This window comes from Thamnophis elegans, chromosome 5 (assembly GCF_009769535.1).
Source record: "Thamnophis elegans isolate rThaEle1 chromosome 5, rThaEle1.pri, whole genome shotgun sequence".
Taxonomy (NCBI): Eukaryota; Metazoa; Chordata; class Lepidosauria; order Squamata; family Colubridae; genus Thamnophis; species Thamnophis elegans.
In genome coordinates, this window is record NC_045545.1 from 41287467 (window position 1) to 41305302 (window position 17836).

At 40.4% G+C, this 17836-nt stretch overlaps 2 protein-coding genes across 2 annotated transcripts; one reads left to right on the forward strand and one right to left on the reverse strand.

Annotated features, from left to right (window-relative positions):
- Positions 1–351: 351 nt before the first annotated feature.
- Positions 352–4191, reverse strand: HPDL (4-hydroxyphenylpyruvate dioxygenase like). The gene is made up of 2 exons (XM_032218852.1): positions 4075–4191; positions 352–2460 (listed from the first exon to the last, which is right to left on the reverse strand). Exon 2 carries the CDS (start codon positions 2409–2411, stop codon positions 1185–1187), a length of 1227 nt encoding a protein of 408 aa, XP_032074743.1. The 5' UTR covers positions 2412–2460; positions 4075–4191; the 3' UTR covers positions 352–1184.
- Positions 4192–8746: 4555 nt separating this feature from the next.
- On the forward strand, positions 8747–15198 carry LOC116509236 (selenoprotein Pb-like). The gene is made up of 5 exons (XM_032218296.1): positions 8747–8855; positions 10658–10898; positions 11456–11668; positions 12425–12563; positions 13877–15198. The coding sequence occupies exons 2-5, from the start codon at positions 10678–10680 to the stop codon at positions 14090–14092; spliced, it is 789 nt and encodes a 262-aa protein (XP_032074187.1). The 5' UTR covers positions 8747–8855; positions 10658–10677; the 3' UTR covers positions 14093–15198.
- The last annotated feature ends 2638 nt before the right edge of the window (positions 15199–17836 follow it).

Here is a 17836-nt window from a genome sequence, read left to right on the forward strand (position 1 = left end):
TTTGGACAAGAAATAGATATGGTAGATATTTATGGGTAGGAAAACATACGGAGAGAGCAGTTACCACTTCACCACTTTCAGTAGCATTCAGTAACAGCAAGTGGATGTGACCAATATTTCATTAATAGGAGTAACCACTGTTACTCCTATTAATTCTTTAGATGTTCTTGGAACATCTAAAGAAATGAACCGAGTAAATCTGTTTATATTCAATGGATTCTGGAATAAGAGCCTTTCTACAGAACTATTGAGCCAATTTTGGACATATATTAAGATTTATTAGCAATATGTTTTGAGAATCACAACATTTATTCCCAGTTCTTCATATTAGATAAAGATTGTCAGGTTTTGTTTTCAGTTTTTAGGAGTGTAAATAGCATAATAGCTACATTCCATCTGTATATAAATGCTTGGATCTATGCTAAAGATTCCCCATAGTTCCATGTTCTGATAGTTAAAAAGATGTTCTGATTCATGTGAGAATGGCTAACAGATACCCTTGCCTCCTATTTGTCCAGTTAACACCAAATTTGGAGGATGCAAGTATGTAAGAACAGAGAGAACTGATTTTCTTCCAATAGTAAGAGAATATGTAGTCCACAGTTTGGTCTTTGTGTCTTCAGAGCTTGGTTGTTTTCATTGACACTTTTTCTTACCTAACTTGGCAGCATTCTTCAATAAGAGTACTGTAATTAAGCAACAGGAATCTTACACCTTTTCAGATTTGAACTCCATGGTCCCAAAGACGGGAGGTTCTGCAGATAGCAGTCACTTATTTTAACATAGAGAGCATTTCTCTCTTCCTAGGGAAAATATCACAGCCATTCTCTCAGGCCTCTGTACTTTGTTAAAGAAAAATCAATTACCAATTCAGTAGTTCAACTAGGCATTGCAAAACCTACGTGCTTTCAAGTGTGATATTATTATCACAACGTTGCTACAGTCAGGTTTCAGTTCTCATCAAACATGCATGGGTTCTAATTAGAGGGTCTCCAGGTCACTTGGACACTCTTTAATCCAAATCAGTACATATTTGAACCAAATCAGTCCATATGCTTTGTTCTAACGTGGGCATTAATCCTATCTGAGGCAGCACTATATTATTTAGCTATAATTTATCAAATTTATTTGCCACCCATCTCGCAGTTCAAGGTGCCTCTGAGCAGAACATAAAGAACATTCTGTCAGGCTTTGTTCTCGAGTAGAGTGGGTCTTTGCTGCTGATCCATATAATCCTGTACAGATTTCCAAAGAGCCCGGACATTTCCCTCACCGAAACCTGCAGCCCCATGGCGCTCAATGAGTTCTATGAAGAAGGTCTCTTCTGTAAAAAGAGGCTTAGTGAAGATCTGCATCAGGTATTGCTTCTCGAGGAGGCTAGGGCTATATCCTTTGTCATCTACTGTTGCATCAAAAAGGATGCCCTGGTTTTTCAGGAGCTGAAGATCTTGCCCAATGTGCTGCATCTCCTCTTTGCTTTTCTCATTGTAATAGGATACGGGGGGTTTGAAAAAGCTTACTCCTGACTTTGCCATGGCTGCAGCAGTACTTACAATGTCTGTGGTATAAAGGGCCACATGCTGGATGCCAGCTCCTTCATGCTGCTGTAAGAAAGTGTCCACCTGGCCCATCTTTTGCATTGGCAGTGACTCAGCCAGAACAAATTTACAGTCAGGCTCAAAGGGTGACAATCGATCATCACTGTATTGCATGGCAGTAAGACGAAGGCCCATGTCTTCCCCCTGAATCCGAAAGCCTTCTGAAGCATCATCTTGATGGTGGATGAAGAAGCGCTGGAAGCCAAAACAGTTTTTGTACCAGTCCAGCACAGCTTGTGAGCTACCTTGCAGACAGGCATAGGTGATGTGATCAAAATGTACAGTTTCCTGCTCCTTCTGGAATTTCTTGGGGGAAACTTCACAGAAACCAGGCAGGAATGATCCACCATACCGGGATCGGTCAAGAAGAGTATGGCTGACATTGCCCACAATGGACATCACTACGGAGTAAGTCACAAAGCCCTTTTCATCTGCTTCAGTGGTGGGAGGAATAAGGATCTTGCAGCCTTTCTCTTGTAGATTTCGGGAGATTGCAGGGACATCCTCTACTTCAAAGCAAATATTGGAAGCTGTACTGACTCTGTACTGCAGGTTCACATCATACAGGATCCCTTTATGCTTATAGCAGTCTGAAGGTAAATCTGAAGATGAAAAGGTTTTCTCAGTCAGCTCCTGCTCTTCATTGACAACAAAAATAGCATCTCCTCTTCGGAAAGCCTGCTGCCTCTTCCTCTCTGCTTCCCGTATAGCAAACAGTTCAAAGCCAAACCTTTGCACCAGGTGACTGGCCAGCTGTTGGCCATGAAGAACATGGAATCCAATGTAACACAACCGCTTCAGAACAGCAGACATTATGAAATTTGTGGCTGGTTAGTTGCAACACATCCTTTTGCTATTAAATCTACAAAACAAAAAGAAAAAGTTCAGATCAATATCTTAAGGTAGGAGTGGCAGACCAGAATAGGAAAGCAAAGATTTCTTTATACAAGTTGGGGGCTACAAGACAGGAAATCCTAGGTCCTTATCAGTGTAACTGGGATTAGTTCTATTATAAGGCAAAAAGGAAGAGGGAATTTAGGTCAAAAGGGAATTTAGGATGAAAAGTTGCAATTTTGCAAATTTTTTGCTAAGGCTGCCCTTGGACTGTGCTGCCAGCTGGTGAGGCGGATTCTCTGGAATTAGGCAAATAGATGAAACCAGTCTGACCCTGGTCTCTTCTAAAAGATAGGATAGGTTATTTGCTAGGTTCATTTCATTTCTCCACTACTATTTTGAGCCGTCCTTTAACCTTACTTCAGATTGGTAAATAAGTGGATATATTTATCTGTTGGAACCATTTTATTGATCAAAACTGGGGTTTTTTCCCCATAAGATGCCGTTGCCTCCCTCCAGAATTAGTCAGACATGATCTCTTGTTATGTATCTTAAAGCAAATATTGGAAGCTGCTCTGAGTCTAAATTCACATCCTACAGGATCCCTTTATGCAGCTCAGCTATGTGATTCCAATGCCCTCATTATGTTCTGTGGCTGAGCCAATGGATTTCTTGCTCAGATGCATATATCTGAAACTGTACTAAAGATAATCCTCTAGACTAGACTGAAATGCTGAAACTGTAGTGTTTGTGGGTCAGATGGTTGGCTTGGAAGTTCTTCACCTCATGTGACCTCCTGACCTTTAGACTCAGTGAGACACTGGTCTTTCATGGCTATTTTATAGAATCATAGAAGGACAGAGTTGGAAGGGACCTCAGAGGTCATCTAGTTCAACCTTGGCTTTGAAGCTTCCTCTCCTACAGTTACACTTTCTTCACATACACCATGAAGCAAAAAAGTAGACTTTAGTGTGGGCTTGTGGTGATAGTGAAGAATACCACAGTCATCTTCCAGCAGCTCTCCAGGAATAGGGCAGTGATGGGTGGCTGTGCCCTGTCACAGTGCAATAAAATGGTCGTTTTAAATATTACTTCTATTTGGCCATATTACTTGATGTTGGTTTACATTCTTTGGAGTTACCATTTCTTTGCCTATTTGAGGAAAACAGGTTCTGGGCTTACTCACAAGTAAGAAATATATACAAACTTCTCCTTTAAAAATAAGAGTTTTCTCGACAAGCATGTCGCCTTTCAAGTTGTTTAGAACGATCGGTAGAAGAGATGAAAGATTAAAACACGTTGCATTTTCAAATACTTCCGATACCCGCCCCTTTAAGTTTAAAAATAAAACACGTTTTCTCAAGAGAATCAGTTGCGTAAGAGAGAGAGCGTTTTTCCCGCCCTGCAATAAATCTAAGAGGCATGTTTTATCCAAACTATTCCATTCCCAATTCCTCATTCTCACTCGAAAAAAACAAGGATTGTTTTTTTTTTCTTTTGCTCGTACTCTTTTTACTCGGCAGCGCCATTATTTTCTCTTTTCGTGCCGCTTCGCCATCGGGCGCCCTTGCCGCGGGCTGATTCCATCTGCTGCCGACCGGCAGGAGACTCCCTGCATCCATTTCACTCCCTCGCCTCTCACCTGATTTGGACTCCTGATTTCTCCAGTCCTGTCGTATTATTATTTATTCTCTTTCCTTCCAGCCGGGAATGAATTTATAACGGCGGTGGTGGGGGTAGATACGGCAAAAACTCCAACTTTTTCACCACCTTGAGCTCAAAAGTACCAGCCCCGCAGCACGGACGGAAGCGGAAGATGTTCGAGGATGGGATTGCGCCTAAAGGCAGTTGTACTGCATTTTACAGGATTTGGATAATCCAGGGCTACCGCGAGCCTTGAAGCTAAACCTCCCCCCCCCCGCGCGCGCCCCTCCTTTTCAGATTTTAAATTAGAAAACAATAAGAAAGCGTGAGGCTCTGTGTGAGGCAAGGCATGAGGCTCTTGGAAGAGACTGGCTTGTACTTTTTAAAGTTGAAAATTAATTTTAAAAGACAGGTGCCTGTATTCCTCCAGGTTTTAGACCTCGGACAAGGAAGAGAATGATGAACCTTTTAAGACTGCCTGATCTCGACTGCAAAAAGCCCACTGTTACTAGATGGCAGCAGAGAGAGATTTTGGTACTCTGTTACCATCTAGTGGTCATTCTCAGGATCTGCAGCTGAATCCTAGCAATAGCACTTAGATTTGCGTACTGCTTCATACAGTGGTGGGATTAAAAAAAAATACTAGTTCTGTGGTTATAAATTGAGGGCTACCTATAACTTTAATCTCAGAATATTCTACTGAGATTAAACTTGCTAGAGCAAGGCAGAAGCAGGAAAAAAATAAAAATCAGATATCTGATTGTATTTTTGAAATGCATAGATGAAGGGAAGATCAGAAATGCTCTTTGTGGCCTCACATCCTAGTCCTAAAGTATTATATTTTAAAAGTATAGGTAACCACTTATTTTTGGTGATAAGAAAAATCACTGAATGTGTTTTGGGGCATTAGCACTATTTCTTCATAAATAAATTTATGAGTCTGTTGTTCCTTTAAGAGCAGATGCCACTGCTTTCTTCCATAAGTCTCTGGATTATGAGACTTGGTGGTAACATAATTCTGACCCCCTAATCTCCTTTAAGCATTTCTTTTTAAAGGCACTTTTGGATCTGTTGCTGCTTAATACATTTCACTCATTATTGCTTTTGACTCTTGATCTGTTTGATTCTTTTTACAGCAAACACTTTCTAGATAATAGGATGCTGGCAACGAGTATTTGGTCTGCAGATGAGAGACCCTAGCGTACACTGAACTAAGTGAGCACACTTGGGGAAAAGCTGAGCTGTGATTATAGTTGTTCCCAAAGTTGAATTTTCAACAACCAGAGTCAATAGGGAAGCCATCAGGAGGTTGCAAATGGGAATCATGGACATTGCAACTGCACAGGATTTGCCTAATGATCGCAACTGGGACTGCCAGAATTGTCATCATAAATTGACATGGTCCAATGACATTGCTCCTTAATCCATGTCGTTTAGTGATGGACTTCCCAGTCCCAATTACTGGTGGTGAGGACTTTATTTATTTAAAAGCTTCAATTGACTGAAGCCAGGATGGGTTACAGAAGTTAGTATCCAAGACTCCCAATAAAATGACCATAAAACAAATACTCTAGCATTATAAATCATTTCAATTACGTTAAAATAATTTAGAATGACATACTTTGGGATTTAAACAAGTATATTAAAGATCTATGCATGGGGTAAGTAAGTGGTGTTGTGCATGCAGTAGCCAAGTTTGTCGTACAAACCACAACCAATATTCACTTTATTTTATTTGTACGTTCTTCAGTTGAATGGTACCTTAAAAATAAAATGAACAACTTTCAAGGCCAATTCAGCATGTTTCTCTGCATCAACTAGCGATCTTTGGACTGGAATCATGCACTGCACTAAACCATAAAGCATTGATTACTGATTATAGTGGCTTGGTTCACATAGTTTGCTCTACCAAAACGAAACAAATCTTTGAGTATTTCAGAGACTCTAGCTCTAGATTTTAGTATCAAGCAGCGCTCAGAGTATTAAGAAATGACTTTTCAGTGTAGGATGGTGCCTAGTATAGTATCACTTCAGTTTACTATGAAAATGAGTAGTAAATGTACCAGTTTAGATAGCACAAGCAAATATTCAATATCTGTTTCCCAGATTTGACCAGATTGGATGCTTATGAAAAACTGAAGCATGTTTTGAAGCATGGTGTGAAGACAATAGGCCCGTGATGGCGATCCTATGGCATGCGTGTCCAGAGTGGCACACAAAGCCATGTCGCTTTGCACGCATGGCGTTGCCTGTTCCTCTTCTGGATTTCTGGCGTGCATGTGCACGCGATGATCAGCTGGCTCTGTGCATGCAGCAGTGCCTGAAACTGGCCAGCTGATTGGTGCATACACAGTAACCAGAAGACTTGCATGCATGCCGGAAACCAGAAGTACATTTTCTGGCATCTGCATGCACCCTGGGAAGCTTGTCTTCTTGATCGTGGTCCAGAAGACCATGCACACAAAGTGCTCTCTCTTCGGCACACAGTGCCCCACACACATGCTCCCCCCAAGGTTCGCCATCACTGCAATAGGCTCTGCTGCTTTGGGATTTAGCAAATTGATTTTATTTATTAGACATATCTGTATTAGTGGCGGGTTTCACATGCTTGCACGCTCATGCATCTGGGTGGGTGGGCAGAGCCTCCCACCACCGCCACTACCAGTTTGCCCAATCCGGGGCAAACCGGCAGAAACCCACCTCTGATCTGTATGCTGATGTAATCTTACTTATCAGAAACCAAAATAAAAATACATCACTAGGTACAAGAAAAAGATAAAAGATGGCAACTCCTCAAATCAGGAAAAGTCTCTCTAAGGAAGCTCAGTCTTTAGGAGCTTGTAGAAACCCAAGAAAGAAGAAGCCAGTCTGATCTTCACAGGGAAGCATAATTTCTTTGTGCCTAGGTGATGCTGTTTTGGCTACAAAGGAGATACACCATTTCTTCATTATTGGAAATACATGGTATCATATTCCTCAATTACAGGATTTTAGAATTATTCAGTATTCCATCTGCCTGTCCAAATTGTTACAGAGAAAAATAGAACTTGGAATGGAAAGGAAGAGGCTTTTTATTGATTTTAGAGTTATCCTGTGGTAAGATGGGAGGCCAATAAATTTAATAATAAAAAATAAGTTTTCCTGTCCTAAGGTAAAAGTAAAGGTTTCCCTCGCACATATGTGCTAGTCATTCCCAACTCTAGGGGGCGGTGCTTATCTCCATTTCAAAGCCGAAGAGCCAACACTGTCTGAAGATATCTCTGTGGTCATGTGGCCGGCATGACTAAACACCAAAGACGGACGGAGCGCTGTTACCTTCCCACCAAAGGTGGTTCCTACTTTTCTACTTGCATTTTTTACGTGCTTTCAAACTGCTAGGTTGGCAGAAGTTGGGACAAGAAACGGGAGCTCACTCCATTACACTGCACTAGGGATGCAAACGGACGAACTGCTGACCTTTCTGATCGACAAGCTTAGTATCTTAGCCACTGAGCCACAGATTCTTTTTTCATTAGGCAGGGTTATTTTTATACTTTCACCTGGAATAAAATGTCCACATAACAATGTTCTGCTAGCTAGACAAACGGCCTTTTCTGAAACATTTATAACAGGTGCCTCCTTTGCTTCATAGTGAGGCTGGTTACTGTATATACTCAAGTATAAGCCTAGTTTTTCAGCCCACTTTTGGGGCTGAAAAAAGCCGCCTCGGCTTATACTCGAGTCAGTGAAAAATTTGCCCGAAATGTAGGAGAAAAAGGGGCGGGGCCATGCCGCTGGGTGACGCTCGTGAATGGCCCAGCGCCCCTGAGTTTCCCCTCCCTCTGTGTCAGTTTGCCGCGCAGCGTGCACCGCACCATCCCCCCTCCTCACGTTCTAATGTAATGCAGGGCTGTCTTACGATTCCCCTTCCTCCCCCTCCTGCCGCTCTGCAACGATGTCCCACCTCCTCCTTGTTATGGCAAGCAGCCACATAGCGATGTCCCACCTCCTCTGGTACAGTGATCCAATGATAGGAATCACTGTGCCGTGTGTCATAGGAGGCGGGACATCATCATCACAGTGGGACATCAGCATCATGAGGTGAGTGAAGTATTTCATTAAATACACCGGTATTGTGTGATAATAATTTGTTATGCAGAGCAAATTTTTACAATGGCTACTGTATATTTAATGGGCACAGGCAGGCTGTATATGTTATTCAATGGGCAATGGCATTATTGGTATCTATTTTTATTTTTGAAATTTATCGGTAGCTGCTGCATTTCCCACCCTAGGCTTATACTCGAGTCAATAACTTTTCCAGTTTTTTTGTGGTAAAATTAGGTGCCTCGGCTTATATTCGGGTCGGCCTATACTCGAGTATATACGGTAACATGTCTTAGCATTTTTCTTCATATGTTGGAAAATATTAGGAAGTAGCTGCTGCCCTCCTTCAAAGCTCTACTTTCTTACATACACTGCCTGGTGCTGCACAATATTTCTTTCACTTCTGTATATGATGAGTCTGAGAGAAAAAAACAAGTACAGCTGGGAGGCAGGCAGTTGTAAGTACAAAGCCTAATCCTATGAATATCTCCAGGAACATTCCTGTGGTTGGCTCTTCCCCAGCTATCGCCTTTCTCCCAACCCCTTCTGGGTGGAGAGATCTGGAATGAAAATTAGCCTACACCAGGGGTCAGTGCAGAGTTGGGAAGTTAGACTCATCAGAGCAAACATCAGGAGAGTCCCAGGTTTCTCAGTGGACGGAGCAGAACAACGGCAAGATTCACCAGGGAAAAGGTAGCATATGACTTTGTTTGGAATTCTATATATGGAATTTAATTTCTGCAGATGATTATGGATTTTCGATTGCTTCACTGAGAAAGATTACCACTATGAATATGGGGTAGGTAGGAGGACGTAAATGAAGAAGTAAAAAAAAAAAACCACAATTGTGTCCTAGTCAACATCTTGACTTGTTCCTGAAGGGCACAACTTTTAATACCACATCATTTTCCATTAGATTGTCTGTAGATATTCTCAATCATCCAGGTTATGGTTGTCCCAAAGATGCTTTTCAAAAGGCAACTGGGCTTTGTTAGTTTTTTGGTTTAATGGATGAGAAGCAAAACATTTTCAAGAGGAAAAAAAATCCTAAGAAAGTCCAGTCGACTTTTGTAAAGCACCTTTGGGATTTCCATTAGATGACCTCAATGGTTAAGAGTGTAACAGGTTTTGAATCCTGCAGCAGGGAGGCATAATAAATTTTCTTCATACGTATTTTCTAGCAAGGCATCCATCCTGCCCTTCTCAAGATTATTTTCTTGAGTGCAGGAAGAGAGAAAAGACCATGTTTGAAGGGATGAGTAATGCTAGTTCAATTGTGGGTACTGCAGACAAGTTGTATAGTGTCAGGTAGGTTGGGAAAGGAAAACACTGTAAATGGTTACTGGGTATGTCAACATTGCTGTTTGTAATACAGATAATGCTCTAGACATTATGTCTGGCTGATACTAGAAAATTGTTCAATTTGTTCAAAGTAAGAGGATTAACTCTGGTTCAGCTAAAGAATTGTATCTTCCTATATTGCCTCTTTTCTAGGAATAGAACATCTAAATAAATATTGGGTTTTTTATTTTCACTCTTTGGTTGTGCTTCTGTTCTTTGTGATGTATCATAATTAATTAATTAATTAATTAATTAATTAATTTAATTAATTTCATGAAATCAGGATTTCTATTAAGCTAAACATGTGGGACCCAAGTCTATCACTTAGAGCCCCAGAGTTATTTCCTGGAATTCTGAACATCCGCTTCACTCAATGGAAATGTAACTTTTAAACTTAACCGATAAAAGAGACAAAGGAAGGAGCTCAGCTTTGATTGAAAGGGTACAAGTGAACATTATAAAAATTTGGGAAGTGCAGCAGTGCTTTTTGGCAGACCAGAATTTTGCTTTTCAGCATGTTAATGGGAAATGAATGAAAAAAAGCTTTAGAGAAGGCTTTTGCTGATCTTATCAGCTACATCCAACCACCATTTTCTTTCCCTTCCCCTCAACCCATGTAATTTTCCTCCATTTTTTTCAACCTCTTTTTTTGTATGACCAAGTGAGTTAATTTCTAATCTTTGTATTCTGATTCTTTTAGCACTTCCTTTCTTCCCTTTCTCCCATATGTGTAGAAGGTGTAGTACATATAGTGGTATAAATTAGATATAGCTACATTTCATTTTCTTTTGTTTTATGTCATGTCTTCAGTTTCTTTTGCATACTATTTATTTTTCCTTTTCTGCACTGTGCCCAAAAAGGAACATCACAATGAGTTGATACGGATGTACTAGAGATTTGCAAAACATTCAGTTCATCAATGGTTTCATGCACAGAGCAGCTGGCTCTGAAGTGATAAAAGCTATAATAGATGAGATAGAAGGCCTGTTGGAATCTTTCTCTCAAAACGTCCAGGCTGCAGCCCTCAATATATTACTAAAGACTCAAATCCACTCCATAATAGAATAGCATTGCTTATTTTCTGTGATGCAAAATAGACTATGGAGAGTTATTTTTCTGGAAAAGCTTCTTAAATCTGTTGCCTTTTCTTGTAGGCTAAAGGGAAGTAGTTGGGATGGGCTACTTGCCCCCGACCACAAAAGCCTTGCTGCTGGGACTGGTGATTTCTGCTACAGTAGCAGAAGGGGTTGTGGTTGAGAACCAAACTAGAATATGCCAACCGGCCCCACTCTGGAAGACAAATGGCATAGACCCAATGGCTGGAATGGAGGGCCAGGTGACAGTGGTGGTCCTTTTGAAAGCCAGCTGACAGTTCTGTCTCACGCAAGCAGCCAGGTGAGTTCAGCCCCTAGAGCAGATTGTTTGCTTCAAGAGCTATAAGTGCCTAAACAGAAACCACATCTTGGACAATGAGGTTTCTGCAGAAAATACTGAAATGAACTCAGCATTATTTAAACTGTTGAAAAGACTGATTCTCCATCAATTCCTGTTCAGTGAGATATAAAATGAGCCCATGGCTGTAATATGCAAGATGTGATATACAAAGAAGAATGGCTATAGTTTAATTCATGAATTTCAATACTGCATAATGTGCATTCAGATATCTCTAAAAACTTTCAGCTATAATAACAGGCTATTTAATGACACATAAAATAAAATGGTGTCTCTTGCTCTACAGATTTTATCCCAAATTATAAAAGCATCCTTCCTAATTTATCCTTCCTAATGCCTCAAATTCTCTTAGATTTCAACGCTCATAATTCCTAATCAATGATGACCAGTTGCAGTCCAATACATCTGAATTTCCACTATCAGTGATTGGTGGGGGGCCTGGGAAATGCATCTGTGCATGTCCTTTCCTAAATGTTATTTATTGCTCTTTTCACAACCAGCCTTGGCAGCTTGCGAGAGAAATTGTCTGGCGATGGTGTGGCCAATGTCAGTTTCATGATTGTGAATGAAAAGACCCCTTCCTCCAGGGCAATGTATTGGGAGCTCAAACGACATGCTCCCAAAGGCATTCCAGTTTACCAGCAACAAATCCTGGAACCTGATGTCTGGCAAATTCTACAGGGCAACAAGGATGACTTTCTGATATATGACAGGTTGGTGGTACTTGGCACAGGGAAGAATCCATTCAAATAGATTTGCAGAAAGAACATGATTATAATATTTTTGGATTCTGTCAAGCCCAGGAGATTCAGGCAGTGCTAATGAGTATAAAGGTTTATTGCAAGCTTAAGCTCTCTACAAGAATCTGACCGTCAAGGGAAATGTGTGGGAGATAAAAAGGCATTCAAAAGGTGGGCTGGACTTACATTTCTTGCAGCATGCACATGCATACTTACCACCCACGACACTCCAGCTGCTTGGTGGAGCATTGCGCAGGCGCCATATGCTCCGTGCACGTGCGCAGAAACCCTGAACAGCTCAAATACAGGTAAGGAGGGTGGGCGGGTGGGTAAGCCCTCCGGAGCACCGTACCAAAATGGTACCTGGTGCTCCAAGCAGGCACTGGTATGCCCATACTGGGGCGTACCAGTCGTATCCCACAACTAGTTTGGCCCCTCCCATAGGCTCAGCCTGGTCCTCTCTTTCATATTCTACAGTGGGGGATGAAAGAAACTGACTAGGCTAAAACTTAAAAGCAAAACAACTGTCTATAGAGGATGTACAGTAGAGGGCAGAAGGAAGAAGTCAAGAAAGTTCCTTGACTTTGGAAAGGGACCTTTTCTTCTCATTCTGTCATTGATAAAAATGTGAGTTCAGTCAAATTAGATTCTGCTCATGCATGGATGGACCCTCAAGTGTTCTGAAATAAACCTCTTGCACTTTTATTCCATGGCATCTGGGCTTTACAGGTGCAGGAAGCTCACTTTCCACATCCAGTTGCCATACAGTTTTCTGCATTTACCATATGTTGAGGCAGCTGTGCGCTACACATTCCGCAAAGACTATTGTGGCAATTGTTCCTGGTATTATCTGAACAGCCGCCAGGAGGTAAGAATTTAAGTCTCTGTCTCTTCAGCTCTCCCATTTAAGCATGGCATTTCTTATGTGCTCAGCTTATTTTTTGATATTTAAGAATTCTCCAAATTTTCTGATTGCACATTTTATACAATGAGGATGAAAGAAATACAGTAAAAGAAACGGCGTCAGAGGTCAGTTGCTCCTGGTTCGGCCTGGATCAGGCAAACCAGTAGCGTCAGTGGCAGGAGGCTCCGCCTACCACCTGGACGCTTCTGCGTATGCGCAGAAGCATCACACACATGTGAACTGGTAGTAAAAGAAATGGAAACCCACCACTGAAAGGCATGTTTCATATTTTCCTTTGCAGTATACGAGAACAAGCAAAACTGGAATATTTATCTTTAATTGTAATAGGAGGGACTGAGCTGAAGGATCTGAAATAATAACTTTAGAGTCAGAGACACACAAAGGACCCAGATTTAATTATTTACATCCAGCTCTATTTCTGTTACATATTGGCTGAATCTACACATTGTGTTAAGGTATACTTTGGTTAACCATGATTGGTGGGGGGAAAAAGCAGTTGACTTGATTTGCACATCATGCTATGTCAATACCCACTGTGGCTGAGTAGGAGTTAAAGATCAAATGGAAGAGCAGATAATGATGGTCAAGGCTAAAGGACAGGCCAACCTGCAGGTCATCTCTCTGTACAGCTGGTCTTTATTTGTCTATCTAAAATAGGAAGTAAACATAATAAAACAAAAATGCTTTGGGAAGAGAGAAAAATCTATTAAGTAGTAGATATTTGTATTAAAATGCAAGGGTATTCTTGCACTCATTGTCCCTCCTTCCTGTGACATGTATTGTGGAACTGTACTTTTATCTTCTGCCATAATGGCAGAATTCAATTGTGCCAAATCAAAATGTGGTTTCTTTGTGTCTTGCTTGTTATGCAAATCCAACCAAATAGGTCATAGTCTATGAAGCAGAGAAAAAACAGTTGAGCAAATTGTTATAATCTATTATGTGTAAAATCCATAGTCTTATCATCTAGGTACAAGAATCTTACTTTTTAAAACCACTTTCTTAAAATGAGAAAAAATGCCTTGAGCCAGTCATAAGAATAATTTATATTTGCTAGCTAGATAACTGGTAATGTATTCTGCAAAACTAATTCACTTTGGCAGTTAGTATATTCATTCACACTGAATGTAAACACAGCAAGTAAATCCCTTCAGAATAATATACAGTCTGTCATTTTCTTTCATCCTTAAATTGTGCCATCTGGCTTCATCTTGAATCCATCTCATAATATATCAGAGCTTATTGCTATTTCACAGGTGAATAACACAGCAAGTATTCCTGTGATGACAACTGAGGCTCCCAGAGATAAAGTGAAGAGCCTGGAAGTTTTGAAAAGTCGGCCTGAAAAGAAAAATCAAGAAGCTCCTAACTTCAAACAGAGCCATTCCCATCATGGGGGAACTAACACAGCCCAACCATCCCTCCATTCACAAAACCATTCAGTTAACCATCACACAAGGGAATCCCACTAAATGGCTACAGTATGGAAATAAACTGTTAGGAACCCCAAAAATTTACACTAAAAAAATTAGGCAAGCAATATAAAAAATAGCTAAGGAGTAAATTTACACATCTCAGGAAGGAATTGCTCTATGTTTGCTCACAGTAAGAGTATACCAAATTATTTCCAGAGGGACAAACATCATATTAATCTATAATAGGTTTTGTTTCATTGTGGTGTAATTGATAATTAACTTGAACTCGAGTGATTTAATGAAAGAGCTGAGCCCATAGATGGAACAGTTAGAGGTTTCAGACATTGTCTCTCAGAAGACTATTTTGTGGAAGCACAGATTGGTATTTCTCACTGCCACATCTATCTTCTAACACAGTGTTTCTCAACCTCAGCAGCTTTAAGATATGTGGACTTGAACTTCCAGAATTTCCAAAATAGCACTGGCTGCAGCTGGAAGTCCATGTGATGCTACCTAATGTAATAATGAATCATTTGCAAGAAAACCTCAAAGCACAAAGGACACCACAGTTCAATCCTGAGCTACAAATATTCTCTTCTATCCATTATCTAATGTCTACGTCTGTATGCACTTAGTCTTCTGCTGCTGGGAAATAAGTTTTGATCCCCCACCTTTACATTTCCTACTTTTCTGCACTCAATGAAGTATGCAGTGTAACCTAAATATTGCAGTCACTGCAGCCTGAAACTGTTCAGAAAAGTAGTTAGCTAAAATGGAAAGATGGCATGAGGATCAGAATTAGGATTTGAGGAAGGGCAACAGACTGAGGGCAATGAAAATAATTTTGGCCAATTAATATCCATGGACCAGGATGGCTAATTTGGGGATTGTGATTTATGTGGTGTTCCTAGATTCTTGCTAGAACCAAGAGAGTAAAACGTAATGAACTGGGTTTAGAGAAATGTTACTTGCTTCTATATACACCGCACCATATATAGTCAGAAAGTTTGGAGTGAAGTTTAAATAAGTGACAGAACATTATGAGATGAATTAGTGAAGAAAGTTTATTCTTGACATATTGGAAAAAGTAATGAAAATGGATACATCATGTACTGAGTAAAAATAATACTGCATTATGGTGGAAATAAACTAATCTAAAATTGCATCTGAAATCTTCATTTTCAATATCTTCATGGATAAGAAGCATTACAAATTAACGCAAAGTCTTTATTTAAATCATAGGTGCAAATAAATATGAAATCAATTTTTTCTTCAGGTACCAAATTTTAAAATTATTCCTAGTCAAAATCTTCTGATATTCTTCCACTGTAGATCTTTCCCGCTTTATATCTTGTTTGCCTTTACAACAAATTGCACAAAGACCCTGAATTATCTGAGTGTGGTTAACATGGTTATAAAATATTTGCAAGAGCTTAACCTTTAACTGACTTTTTTTCTCGATAACAGCAGTTCACTCAGAAGAAATTGCTATTTCGTTTTTTTTAATTATATCTTTCCCCTGGCCTAAGAATAAGGTGACATACATGTTTCCCCCCCCTCTGATTTATTTTCACAAAAATCTTATGAGTTTGGTTAGACTGACGGATTGCTTCAAGAATAGTTGGTTTCATGACTGAATGGAATTTTGAACCAGAGTTTTTCAGCTGTTATCCAGCACTATCAACTGCATAGTCAAAGCAGCCAAGACCCCAGCTGCAAATGCATTATTAAAGCCCCACACTTTTTAAAATGGGACCAGAGATGCAAGTTAAAAAGAAAAAAAACTGGAGCTTTAATAGTCTCAGCCACCTTCTTGCTGTTTTTGACTCCACCTCCCATAGGCAGATGTTGCTGTGTGATGATGTTAAGTTAGTAACATCCGCATTGTGAAAGTTATCAATGCCTTGTAAACTTTTAGGGAAGGGAAATACAGGTAGTCCTCAACTTACAGGAGTTTGTTTAGTGCCCGTTCAAAGTTTCTCAGAAAAAAAGTGATTTATAACCATTTTTCACACTTATGACCTTTGCAGCGTCCCCAGGATCATGTGATCAAAATTCAGACGCTTGACAAATTGGTTCATATTTATGTCATGCAATCCCCTTTTGCAATCTTCTGACAAGCAAAGTCAATGGGGAAGCCAAATTCACTTAACAGTTGGATTGCTAACTTAACAACTGCAGTGATTCACTTAACAAATGTGGCAGGAAAAGTGGTAAAATGGGGCAAAACTCACTTAACAAATTTCTCACTTAGCAAAATAAATTTTGGGCTCAATTGTGGTCGTAAGTCGAGGACTATCTATACTGCCCAATGAACCTGTTTAACATAATACAATAAGTAACATCTAGCTAGACCTCTTTATTGGAACCTTATTAGACTGGCTGGAAAGAAATAACATCCTAGGGGAAGAAGAGAAAAGATTTCAACTGGCAGGTTCTCAGGGAGTTTGCTTTGTGTTCAGTTAAGGAATAATACTCTCCCACTTCATTGAAAAATAGATAGGTAGACCTCAACATGACATGTTGCTTAGTTTAGATTATCATGAATCTCCCCAGAAATATATATGATCCACTATCAAACTTACAATGACCAGGGATCAGTGGTGGGTTCCGGGCGGTACACCCTTAAATGTACCGGAATATTGGCTTGTTTGGCCCACCCACCTGCGTTCCTTACCGCTTTTTGAAGCAATTAGGCCAATTGCGCACGCGCACACACTGTGTGATGCCTGCGCAACCTCCACTGAGCAGCTGGGTGTCACAGGGTGGTGGCGTGTGAGGATGAGGATGCCCAGCTCTGTCACAGCATACCAGTTGTGACGAGGTCCGGAACCCACCACTGCCAGGGATGTTCTCCCCCATGTCACATGACCACATTTTGGTCACTCATCAATCAGCCAACATTTATGACTATTTGCACCTTCCTTCACGTAATTTCATTTTATGATATTTTTGCCGAAAACCAGGATTTACTTCTGATTTTTGGTAAAACCAAGCCATAGCAAACCATGGCTGTGTTTAACAACCACTGAAAAATTGAGCACACTTGAAACCATAATGGACAGGATCCAATATGGTAATAAATCAAGGACTTCTTGTTCTCAGTTACCTATGTCAGATCTTTTGATTTTGTTGGTAGATCTCAGGCAAGCTTAACTGGAAAAATAACAGCAGAACCTCTGCAATAGATACTGACTCTATGATATATACTTCGTAAATATACCAGTTTGAGAGTGAGATGTACCATCACTCGGCATTTCTCAAATGTAGTGCCAGCTAGCAAAAGACTTAAACAAGGATGACTTTGCCCCCAGAACTTTTAATTACTGCATTAATGTAGTGCAGGAGTCCCCAAACTTGGCAACTTTAAGTCTTGTGGACTTCAACTCCCAGAATTCTCCAGCCAGCTCTGCCAAGTTGCCAAGTTTGAAGACCTCCGATGTAGTGGTAAATGCCACTAGCAAAGATGAGTTTTACACCCTCAAAACTGACTAATAGATCTACTATTTTACCCAGACAGTGCTGAGCTACTGTCACAGAGATCAGTAGATATCAGAAGAGGCCATGGAATCATTGGTCCATTTCTGTAGAGAAGACTCTTTATATATTAACTATGCGAAAACAAAGGTCATACAGTTTGCAAGGCCTTCAAAACGTTTCACTGGACCTTCAAAGGAGACATAATCGAACACTTCCCTTGTTTATGTGCCTGAGAGTTGTGCTGCATTATTCAGGGAAACAACATACTCACATCTCTCGGGTTGCTTTGAATGCTCAGAGGAGCTCAGTAGCAGTCCACTC

What these genes read in the sequence shown, in the direction of transcription:
- HPDL (XM_032218852.1), bottom strand. Translation starts at nt 2,411, where the DNA reads ATGTCTGCTGTTCTGAAGCGGTTGTGTTACATTGGATTCCATGTTCTT.